A 12,038-nucleotide genomic window follows, 5' to 3' on the forward strand; every position below is an offset into this window, starting at 1 on the left:
TATGTAACGCCAGTTGCATATGACTCAGATTCAATGTTTTATGCAAAAAATATCAATACATTTCTAATATTTATCAGTATTTTCAACAATATTTTAAGATTTTTGGGTCAGAATTTCCTTTTACAAAATCTTTATTCACACTGGGCATCAGGTAGTCAGATTTCCATGGCAATCCATGGTGTCAACAACTGAATTTAAATTATGCAATATAATTAAAAATAAATAAATTAAAACTTACAGCAAATAAGAACACATCTCTCTACCCAAATATAGGCCATAATATTGAAGAAACAACCACAGTGAGAGAGGCTAGAAAATTATTTATGCACAAAGGGTAAAATGATTAGAATAATTTCTTTACCATAAAAAGCGTATGTTTGATGTGAATAAAGCAGCATGGCCCAGTGATCATAGAGTTGCTAGGGTCTCTGAAGAACTAGATTTTTATTCCTGTGGGACTTTGAGCAAATTATGTCATCTATCTGTCCCTTGTTTTTTCCTATCTGTAATATTGGAGACAAAGACACTTGCCTTCCTTAAAGTAGTTTGAGATCTACCGATGAAAAGTGCTTTGTAAAGGTTAAGTTTATTATTATGATTATCAAAAATGAAAAGCAAGTACAGCAAAGTCAGTTTGGATCTGAAGTGAGGAACATTTCAAGAATATACTTATAAATGTAACAGATCTTAAAACTCAGCAATATGAAGCCTCCATTATTTCATGATCTCTACTCTTTAGTTGAAGGATCACTTACCTGTTCATACAATTTTTAGCTCCTCAAAGTTTGTACTTCAGCTTTAACCACAAGTTTTACTTGCTTTTCTTTTGGGGAATGTTGGGAGCAAATCCAATTTGATCAGATTTCCAGTCACTTCCATAACTATATCAAGATATAAGAATTTGCTAAGCACACACAGGAATGAAAATCCATTCAATGAACTATATTAATGAAGTGAGCTGTAGCTCACGAAAGCTCATGCTCAAATAAATTGGTTAGTCTCTAAGGTGCCACAAGTACTCCTTTTCTTTTTGCGAATACAGACTAACACGGCTGTTACTCTGAAACCTATATTAATGTTATAAATGTACTTTAAAGAGAAATCCTTCCTTTTTATCTTTGCTTCTGTTAAACAAATTACAATAAAAGTTATGTTGCTTCACAATGGGCCACATTTCTTACAGAAAAGTTAAAGCTGGCTACTTCCCTTATTGTTCTTATCCTTGCTCAGGATAGGAATTAAGTTATAAGGAAGTTTTGCTGTTCTACTTTAACAAACTGATTAAAACTGTGGCAGGGTGTGATTTTGGGTCAGAATTTCTCTCCTTCAATACATTTTCAGAGTTCAGTGAAATTGACAAAACAGACATCTAAGTGAGGCACCAGCCTATCATCTTGGCACTTGGATTCTAGCATGATTGCCAAATTAGAAACACCTTAGATCTCTAAAGACCTGTTTAAATTCTGTGTTGAGTCCCAAGAGAAAATGAGTTTAGAGCTACCCTCCTCCTTGTTTATCCATAGAAACCTCTACATGATTTGGTGCAGTTTTTCTGCTCCTAAGAGGCCCATTACTGGAATAACCGGGGTACTGGAGGTCAGGATATATTACTCCTCAGGGAATTCCATGCCAAAAAAAATAAAAATTATGCACACAATATTTTAAAATTCTGCAACATTCTGCAAATATTATTTGTCAATAAATAAATGTGGCTCCAGCATGGCAGTGGGGAGCACAGGCCACTGTCTGTATTGAGGTGGGCACCTGAAGCCTCCACCTCCCCCGCTATAGGGACTTGGCAGCGAGGCAGCACCTGACCCTGACATAGTGCAAGGGCCAGGCCTGCCCCAGAAACACCCCGGGGCCCTGCTCCTCTGCACCAGGCACACCAGGTGTGAGTGGGCAGGCTCAGGGCAGCAGGATCCAAGTGTGGGGGGATCCAGGTGTGGGGTGAGAGGTTTCTGTGTGGGGCAATCTGGGTGTGGGCCGCTCAGTGGGATATCTGGATGCACAGAGGCTCATTGGGGGGTTCCAGGTACAGGGGCAATAGGACTCTGCAGGGGATTCACGTGAAGGTGGTTGGGGATCAGCAGGTCCGGGTGTGGGGAGATGGGGCTTAGTGGGGGGGTCTGGGTGTGGGGGGCTCAGTGCGGGGAGTCTGGGTGATGAGGGAGTGGGGCTTGATGGGGTAGGGATCCAGGTACAGCTGGTTAGGGCTCAGTGGGGTGGGGGTCTGAGTGTGGGGGGCTTGATGGGGTGGGGATCCAGGTGCAGCTGGTTGGGGCTCAGTGGGGTGGGGGTCTGAGTATGGGGGGTCCAGGTTTAGGGGGGGTAGGGCATGTTAGGGTGAGGGTTCAATGTGCCTGCTTAATGGGGGAGCCCCAGCTGCTGCCAAGGAGATGCCGCATGCCAGGCTTCCGCTTCCCGCCATGATTCCCTTATCCCCTTTTCTTCCTCAACTCATCCCTCTCCCCCAACTTGCACATTCCCTTCCTCCTACCCTATTCCACTCCCCCTTCCTTCCCCACTGCCTCTTTCCCCCTTCCCTCATTTTCCCCTGCCCCCCCTTACCCAGCCTCATCGCTGGCGCTCACTGTTGCCCAGAATACAGAAAGGCTCCCAGCACATAGAAGAGGAGCATGATTGGCACTAGGATCCAGGAGGCAACGTTCAGTTGCAGAGTCAGCAGAGCCAAGAGACACAGCCTACTTCAGCTGGACAGCTCTTGCATTTGCAGAAATGAGGTGGGGCAGTGGCACGTTACCCCTTGAGCCTCCCATGCCTTGCCTCTGTTTGGGGGGCAGTCCTCCCCAAAACTGCCTATGGTTGTCATCCCCCTTCTCCGGGCACGGCTTCCCTTGGCTTCCCTGCCGTTTTCTGCAGGGAAGCACAGGAATTCTGCAGGGGGCGGTCCATTTTCTGTGGGCGCTCAGTCCCACAGAATTCCCCCAGGAATAGATAATAGTGGTTCGGGGAAGCTTGGACAGCACCACTCACTTGCAGTATGCCTGACATTCCCCGACACTAAGGGCCTGATTCAAAGTCTATTGAAGACAGTGGATATCAAGATCATAGAATTGTAGGATTGGAAGGGACCTCGGGAGGTCATCTAGTCCAGCATGCATGGCAGGACTAAGTATTATCTAGACCATCCCTGACAGGCGTTTGTCTAACCTGCTCTTAAAAATCTCCAATGATGAAGATTTTACAACCTCCCTCAGCAATTTATTCCAGTTCTTAACCACCCTGACAGTAAGTTTTTTCTAATGTCCAACCTAAACTGCCCTTGCTGCAATTTAAGCCTACTGCTTCTTGTCCTATCTTCAGAGGTTAAGGAGAACAGTTTTTCTCCCTCCTCCCTGTATCAGACTTTTATGTACTTGAAAACTGTTATGTCCCCTCTGTCTTCTCTTCTCCAGACTGAATGAGCATCTGGTCTGTGAACCACTTCTGGAGAGGGTGTCATGTAAGAGGAGGCAGTTAATATACATTTCATGACTTTCCTCGAATGCAAATATTCTAGGAGCTGATTGAGACCAGTTTTGCTATGTTTTAAGCCCAGCTGAGAATAGCTAAATGGCTACCACTGTTTAACCACTTCCTCTATTCTATAGGTCCCCAAGCTCTGAGGTGAGAGGAACATTTGGGGGGGCGTGGTGTGGCCGAGGCCAATCCCCATCTGCTTCCTGCTCTGTTCCGGCCCTGCCCCCAGCCCAGCTGTGGCCCTGGCCCCTTTACCCCATCTGTGTATTGTGCCCCCCCTCTACCCCCCCCCCACCAAAGGAGCCACAGCCCTACTCCCAGCTCTGGAGGGGGCAGGGGGTGTGGACAGGGTAAGCGGGGGGGCAGGGGGCACTGCTCTATTACAATTCTTTCTTCTTGCCAGAGAAATTTATAGTAACGGATAACCAAATAAGCTCATACATCTGCCCCATCAATAAATGGTTTTGGAAAATCTGGGATATACAAACAGGGAAATGTTTGTCTTCTTGTAAGCAGTATTCCCATACCAGTTCTGAAACCAAGAAATCAAACCTTGAGCCATTTTTTTTACCTTTTATGAGAGATGTCGATCCCTAATCACAGTTAGTTATTGTCCTTTATACTTTTTCTGACCGTGATACTATCATCGAGGCATATCATTCTCTCCTCCCTAGTAGGTGTGATTGGAATGGACACTGGAGCGTTGTCTGGCCTGGTGGTGTCTCAAACTTAAATATTACATGGTTCAAACAAGAATCTTGGTTAGGGCTCCCATCCACTGAGGCAGTGCCATGCTAACCTTTGGGAGAGTGCCCAACCAAAGGCAGCCCAATCAGCAGTGCTTTAGATGAACATTCTGCCTATGCTATTCATACTGAAATGGCAGATCTGGCAGATCAGAAAACATGAGAACTATGGAAACCACAACCATGTGTGCTATGCATACAGTAAGTGTCAAAGCTTCGGATGCTGCAGATACTACTCAAGTACTCAAAATAGTTAAGTCCCAAGCAGACTGCGAAGAGCTACAAAAGGATCTCAAAAAACTGGGTGACTGGGCAACAAAATGGCAGATGAAATTCAATGTTGATAAATACAAAGTAATGCACATTGGAAAGCATAATCCCAACTATACATATAAAGTGATGGGGTCTAAATTAGCTGTTATCACTCAAGAAAGAGATCTTGGAGTTATAGTGGATAGTCTATACATCCACTGCAGCAGCAGTCAAAAAAGAGAACAGAATTTTGGGAATCATTAAGAAAGAGATAGATAATAAGACAGAAAATATCATATAGCCTCTATATAAATCCATGGTATGCCCACATTTGGAATACTGCGTGCATATATGGTCGCCCCATCTCAAAAAAGATATGTTGGGATTGGAAAAGGTTCAGAAAAGGGCAACAAAAATAATTAGGTGCATGGAACGGCTGCTATATAAGGAGAGATTAAGAAGACTGAGACTTTTCGGCTTGGAAAAGAGACGACCAAGGGGGAATATGATAGAGATCTGTAAACTCATGACTGGTGTGGAGAAAGTAAATAAGGAAGTGTTATTTACTCCTTCTCATAACACAAGAACTAGGGGTCACCAAATGGAATTAATAGGCACCAGGCTTAAAACAAAGAAAAGGAAGTAGTTTTTCACACAACGCAGTCAACCTGTAGAACTCTTTGCCAGGGAATGTTGAGAAGGCCAAGACTATAACAGTGTTCAAAAAAAGAACTAGATAAATTCATGGAGGATAGGTCCATCAGTGGCTATTATGCAGTATGGCCAGGGATGGTGTCCCTAGCCTCTGTTTGCTAGAAGCTGGGAATGGGCAACAGGGAATGGATCACTTGATGATTACTTGTTCTGTTCATTCCCTCTGGGGCACCTGGCATTGGCCAGTGTCGGAAGACAGGATACTGGGCTAGATGGACCTTTGGCCTGACTCAGTATGGCCATTCTTATGTTAGTATGTTAGTTAATAGCTGCTTAATATACAAAGAGATCTATATAGATCCTAAAAATACCAAGTACTCTATCACAGTTGCTTTAAAAAAAAAAGATTTTATTATTTCTTAATGACTCGAGCTTGCTAATGTAAGTGGCTTAAGCACATGTCTTAGCACACTGCTCTTTTCCCAGTTAATTGCCTTTCATAAGAAAGGGCAAGTGCTCTTCTGATATGATATATGTCATGCAGATGAAGTACAGTTCTGGTGTGTATTTTTATCCAAGCAGACATGAATTAGTTGTTTACCCTGTTTTTGGAGTAAGGGAGTGAGGAAGAAATGTTAGCTTTTCTGGTGGTACTTGCACTTGTCTGCATTCTGCACCATTGATGGTAGTCAGAGTTTCTTAATTGAAAAATCATTTAGTGTAATTTTAACATCAGTTCTTTTAAACTATAAAAAAATCATGGGAACCTTTAATGATCGTGCAGCCTGAAGTCCTGTTATGAGAAGTAAATGGACTCCATTTAATAGCTGGCACTCACCCTGCCATAGCAGCTTTGTCACCCTTTGAGCTGGTATTTTAGGTACTGTACTCACTACAGTATGTTAAATAAAAGGCCAAAGCCACTTTTGGATTACCATTTATCTGACTTCTTCCAATAAATTTTTCTTGCACTGTATATTTTATTTATAACTTTCTATATAGTCAACCAAATTGGATTTGTTACTTTTAAATGCTGAATTGATACAGTAAAATTATTTATTATATTTCCAGCACTCAGGAGTTTTAGATGCTTTATACTACCATAACTTGGAAATGTTGTCATTAAAGTGTGGTTACAGTTAGAAACGTGATTATAAATATGTTATTGAAGGCTTCCAGATTTTTAATACTGTCATTTCCACATCCATTTTTTCTTAGTTCACAAGTTAAAAGCTATATTTTCTTACTGCAAGTCCTGTACATTCATCCTGGGATCTACAACACGCCCTGTTCTTTCTGCCTTTAATATTGATCCTCTTGCTTTGGCTTTTTTAGTATTTTTTAAGATTTTAAAGTGCGTGTGTTTTATGATATATTATATTTAAGTGTTTATGCAGTGTCCCAAAAGCTTTCTGATTGAAGAGGATATATATAAATATGATCTATAACTAAGGCTGTTTTAGTCATGGGTACTTTTAGTAAAAGTCATGGACAGGTCACGGGCAGTAAACAAAAATTCATGGCCCGTGACCTGTCCATGACTTGTACTATACATCCTACTAAAACTTGGGTGCTCTGGGGTAAGGGGCAGCCAAGGAGCGCTGTGGGGGCTCTGGGCAGCGGGTATCATGGAGGCACCACTGCTGCTGGGGGGAAGAGGTGGGGGCTAACGGGGCTGGCAGGCTCCCTACTCGGCTCTGCCCAGCTCCCGGAAGCAGCCGGCATGTCCCTACAGCCCCTACCTAGGCAGACTCGGAGGCACGGCCGTGGGGGCTCCGCATGTTGCCTCTGCCCCAAGCGCCTGCTCCGCAGCTCTCGTTGGCCGGGAACTGCAGCCAGTTTGAGCTGCAGGGGCAGTGCACAGAGCCACCTGGCAACGCCTCTGCCTAGGAGCCGAGGGAGGAACATGTTGCTGCTTCCAGGGAGCCTTCTCTCTCCCCGTCCCCTCTCTCCGAGGTAACCGCCACCCAGAGCCCTCACCCCCTCCCTCACCCCAAGCCCAACTCCCTGCATCAGCCCTGCGCCCCCTCCCATACCCAAACTCCTGCTGTTGGGGGAGGGGTGCGGTGGCCCGAGACTGGCCCAGCAGTGGTCGGTGCACCTGAGCTGCTCAGGTGGCCCCCAAGCCAGCCGCACTGGCCTCTGCAGAAGTCCTGGAGGTCCCGGAAAGTCATAGAATCCATGGCTTCCATGACCTCCGTGACAGACTCACAGCCTTATCTATAACTATTACCTACAGCAGTAAAGATTCTGAAGTCAGTACTGTTGACACTTTCGGTATTGGTGAATGAGGAAGAGAAGAACCCACTTTGCACTTCTATGTGACGGTTGCCAGCATTAAAATACTAATTTTCAGAGATGCCAAATGATGGCATGTTGAAATACTGAAGCATTTTCCTACAGTTACTGCTGCAGTGTGGGCCACGTAAGTTCCTACTTAGATAGGCCGTTGGAATAGAAAAATGCAATGCTATCTACTCTAATAAGGAAATACACCAGTATCTTGGATAATGCTGTGATTGAGGGTAAATGTCTTTCAAGGTGATATGTTGACTCTGCATTGCTCACTGTAATATAAAAATGTGTGTTTGTCACAAAAGCAAACATTGTGGCTTGGAAAACATACAGGATATAGATTAGTTGAATAAGAAGGTGCTATTTGGAAAATTCTGTAGACAACTCCACCCCACATGGTACTTATGAGAGGAGCTGGAGCTTTTTGCCGCCAAACGCAGGGGCTCTCTTAGTTACTTTAGCATGCCATCCTTTTCTCCAGCAGAATCAACATTAGGACCTTTTGTAATTCCATAGGAACTCACTATAGCAAACTCATTCTGTCCTCTGCTGGACAAATCTCTGTCTTGCCAAGTACAGCTTATCCTGGAGCAAACCTGATTATATTAGAGCCTCCCAAGTCATGTAGCTTGTGCCTTAGTGTTCAACACTGGTGCACTATTCAGTTAGCAATGATTGATTTCTTTTCCATCTTAGAGTTGTTTGAGATTTAGGGCAGGTCTCCATTACACATTTACACTGGTGCAGTTGCACTGCTATAGTGTGTCTGGTGAGGACGCTCTAAGCCATCAGGAGAGAGCTCTCCCATCAGCTTAATAACCCCACTTCAGTCAGAGGCAGTAGTAATGTCAGCGGGAGAAGCTCGCCTGCCAACATAGCGCTGTCTACGCTGGGGGTCGGTGTTAAAGTTGGTATAACGATGTCACTCAGGGTGTGGAGTTTTCACACCCCTGCAAGACATAGTTATACTGTAGATGAAGCTATAGTGTAGGAACACAATTCTCAAAGTTAATGAGAACTGGTTGGCTAAATTGCAAGTATTTAAAATTTGGGGCAAAATTTCTCAAACACAGGATGGCTAATGTATTTTCACCATCTGAAGTTTTTTCCAATAGTTACTAGTTCCTTGTGTATTTTCTCTTTGGAAAGTATTAGAGAATCTCACTTTAATTCTAAATAGGTGTCCACAGATTTATCCAGCTGAGTTTTTTTGGGGAGAAAAGACCTGTCTCTGTTGTCTCCTATTCTGACACTGCAGCTTCGGAAGCCACTACCAGATCCCTTTTTGCCTCTGGTACCAAAAAAGATTCAAATAAGTAGCTACAAATTAGAAAACTGAATCAATGATTGCTGTTTATTTAACAGGGATTAGGGAAGTGCGAAAGCAAGAGGCTGTGCTACTGGATGTAACCAGGATTTTTGCAAGAGATTTACTAACTTCAAAGTATCAGTGAGAGCTTGCAGCAGAATCTGTGGATATCATGGCAGGAGAATTACTCATTCAGTTTCAGATACAAGAGCCTGTTGGCTTCAGGATACTAAATTTTGTTCTCACTCTTTGAGAACTCTGAACTTATCTTGGAACAGTTCCTGACTTTCATCCTCCAGCTGGTTATAAAAGATTGTACAGGAGCTGGGAAAGCTTTTACAGTTTCTCATATTTAAAAAGAGAGAGAGACAATCATATCCAAGCCTGTTAAAAACAAATATAGAGGCCAGCTTGAACAGTCTCCTTCCAAAGTTTTGCCACTATATCATCTTCCTGGCAGCCTTTTCTGCTCCCCTCCTCCCTCTCCTTTTCCAGGCAAAATCCCTGCTCTAGGGAAAGAAATATGTCTCTGTGTTTTGGCAGAGAACCGCATCAAATGATTGAACTGATGAATAGGCATTTCTACTGTATCTCCTAAGGCCTTGTTTTCTGCCTTTCATTATACCTCACATTTTGACAAATGGTGAATTTTTTAAGCCAAAAGTCTCCTGCTTACTAACAACTTCTCAGTTGAGAGATTGAGCAATGCTTAATTTAAGATGAAGCACAGCTTTGTCAATTCTCCACTTTCCATGATGAATATTTTAATATAGTATAGTTTCAGATTTCATATATCATCCTTCTGCCACAGCACAGGGTAAAGATACCTTCAAATTGGAAATCTTTTTCTAGCAATTTGGGTGACTTTTTGCATCCCAAGGATATTTCTTTTCATATCACCGGAGCTCTTCTAGAACCTCCAAGAAATATTCTAAACATTTTATTTGTTCTTTTCGGTCTTAATAGTTCTTCTAGGTAACTCTTTCCCTTACGTTTGCTTTTCCTTTGATAGGTCTCTTCATGTCACTGAGACTCCAGTTTAGAAAACCATCATTATTCAGGACTGCTCTTACGCACATGACTGAGTCCCACTGAAATCAGTGCTTTCTTGATTTGGATCCTTAATGTGTTACTGAATGAAAAGAAAAATGTTTTATTTCTGCATAGCTTTAGAAGATCTAGATTTCCTAGCTAAAATATCTATACTAGCATGAAACTGGAAGAAGTGCAGTGACATCAGAAGTTACAGAACAAAATACCCCAGCCAATGAAAGAAATTGCCATATTCTAATATTATGCATCCGGGATGAAAAATTGGAGTCCTGCAATGACAAATGATCTGCTTTTTCAATTACAGCAGGTGTTCTCAAATGGGGGGTCGGGGCCCCGCAGCGAGTCGCGAAGTGATTACATGGGGAGGGGGGGTTGTGAACTGTCAGCCTCCACCCCAAACCTCGCTTTGCTTCTAGGCTTTATAATGGTGCTAAATATACAAAAAAGTGTTTTTAATTTATAAGGGGGGGGTCGCACTCAGAGGCTTGCTATGTGAAAGGGATCACCAGTACAAAAGTTTGAGAACCACCGAACTAGAGGCTAATCCTGCAATGCCTTAGTAGCTGGTAGATCATTAGTATTATTTGTCTGGAAAGTGAAAACAAAAATTAGTTCTGACCTTTGGAACTGAGAGTCAAAATGTTAATTTCCAGTTCGTGTCTGATTCAGTACAGTAATTGTTTCTGCTCTAACTGAGTATAAAACAGTTATTGTTCACTTTGGAGGTAACTCAGCCTAGATGTTTCTTTGCATAAATATTTTTTCCAGTGTTTTCTGTTTTCTGATATTTGGTAAACATACTCCAAATCACTCAATGTATCGTCAGGAATTCAATTTGTATCCAAATAAAAATTGCTGAAATGATCAAACCAAAAATAAATGCTGACTACTATCAGAGAGACATTATACCCTATATGATGCACAGAGGTAAATATAGGTTTGATTCTCCTTTGTCTTCCAGTTACTGAAGCATTAATATCATGGGCATCTTTTGTTTGAAATATGATAGCAAAATGCTACTATGAAACTAAACCACTGTTTTTGGTTTTTGTTGTAGCTACATTATACACATCCTGTATCTTGCTGGGAGTATTCCTGAATAGTAGCATACCTATATTCTTTGAGCTTTTCGTGGAGACGGTCTACCCTGTTCCAGAAGGAATTACGTGTGGCGTTGTCACCTTTTTGAGTAACATGTTTATGGGAGTGCTTTTGTTTTTTCTCACATTTTACCATAAAGGTAAGAAATATGAGCTATTTACTAAATGTAATTCTCTGTGAAGACATTCTATAAGGGGTCTATTTTGGCACTAGTGGGAGGAGGATTTACATACCGAACTCCCATTAATGCTAATTCTGTGCATAAATCTCCTGCACATCAGTGGGAAAAAAGACTTGTAATTGTTTGTCTTTACATGCATGCCAATTGAAGAATGAAATCCTTTAGTTAAAAAACAGATATCCGGACTTTTCATAGAACTCACTGCAGCAGGAAGCTATTGAGATAAACATGAGGGCTGGATTTTTACAAAGAACTGGATAAATGTTCTGGCCATTAATAACATTTGTAGCTATTCTAGATAAAAGAATAAAGCTAATCCAATCTCATGCTTCAAGGTATAAACTGCTCGCTGGTGGTGGGCAGAAAAGAATTTCTCCTCTGTCCCCACAATGTTTATCATTGAACACATGGCTGGGTAAATTATTGATGGTGGGAGGGAGTTACCTTCACAAGATATTGGCCACTGCTCTGAGTCAGAATACTGCAGTAGATGATGTGTAGTGGTCTAATATGCTAAGGTAGTCCTTTGTGTTGATATTTCCAACAAATTCTTTGTAGTTCCTTTATTATATTAATCTCTTGTGTATTATTTATTTGGTCACATAATGTGTCATTGTAATTTTGAGTGGTATATCTTGCAGATTATATTTGCATTTAGATACGAGTTACTATGGTAACAATATGAAAACCTAGATAAGTTTAGAATAAAACCCTGCAACCTCACTAATTCTTCTTTTTAAAGTTACAAATTGCTATTTTTATATGTAGAGATCAGCAAGGTTAATTTTTCTTTCGTGGTACAAGAAGAATACTTTCAACCAAAATGTATGTAGTTTGCTTTGTAAATATAAAATCTTACATGAATTCTAAGTATAATTGTCAAGACATCTCTTAATTAAAATGTTATGTTCCTAGCCAAGAGGAAAGTGGCAAACTTCACAGTAAACTGTATTTTGAAATTAAG

The 12,038-nt window shown here is 41.9% G+C and overlaps 1 protein-coding gene across 3 annotated transcripts in view; it reads left to right on the top strand.

Annotated features, from left to right (window-relative positions):
* The window catches only part of SLC49A4 (solute carrier family 49 member 4), a 188,019-nt gene that overhangs the window by 142,960 nt on the left and 33,021 nt on the right, over positions 1-12,038 (top strand). For all 3 annotated transcript variants that reach the window (XM_073305107.2, XM_073305106.2, XM_073305105.2), the window contains exon 8: positions 10,850-11,032. In XM_073305107.2, the coding sequence (XP_073161208.1) occupies positions 10,850-11,032 (183 nt within the window). The remainder of the gene's footprint in view (positions 1-10,849; positions 11,033-12,038) is intronic.

This window comes from Lepidochelys kempii, chromosome 11 (genome assembly GCF_965140285.1).
Source record: "Lepidochelys kempii isolate rLepKem1 chromosome 11, rLepKem1.hap1, whole genome shotgun sequence".
In the NCBI taxonomy this organism is placed as follows: Eukaryota; Metazoa; Chordata; order Testudines; family Cheloniidae; genus Lepidochelys; species Lepidochelys kempii.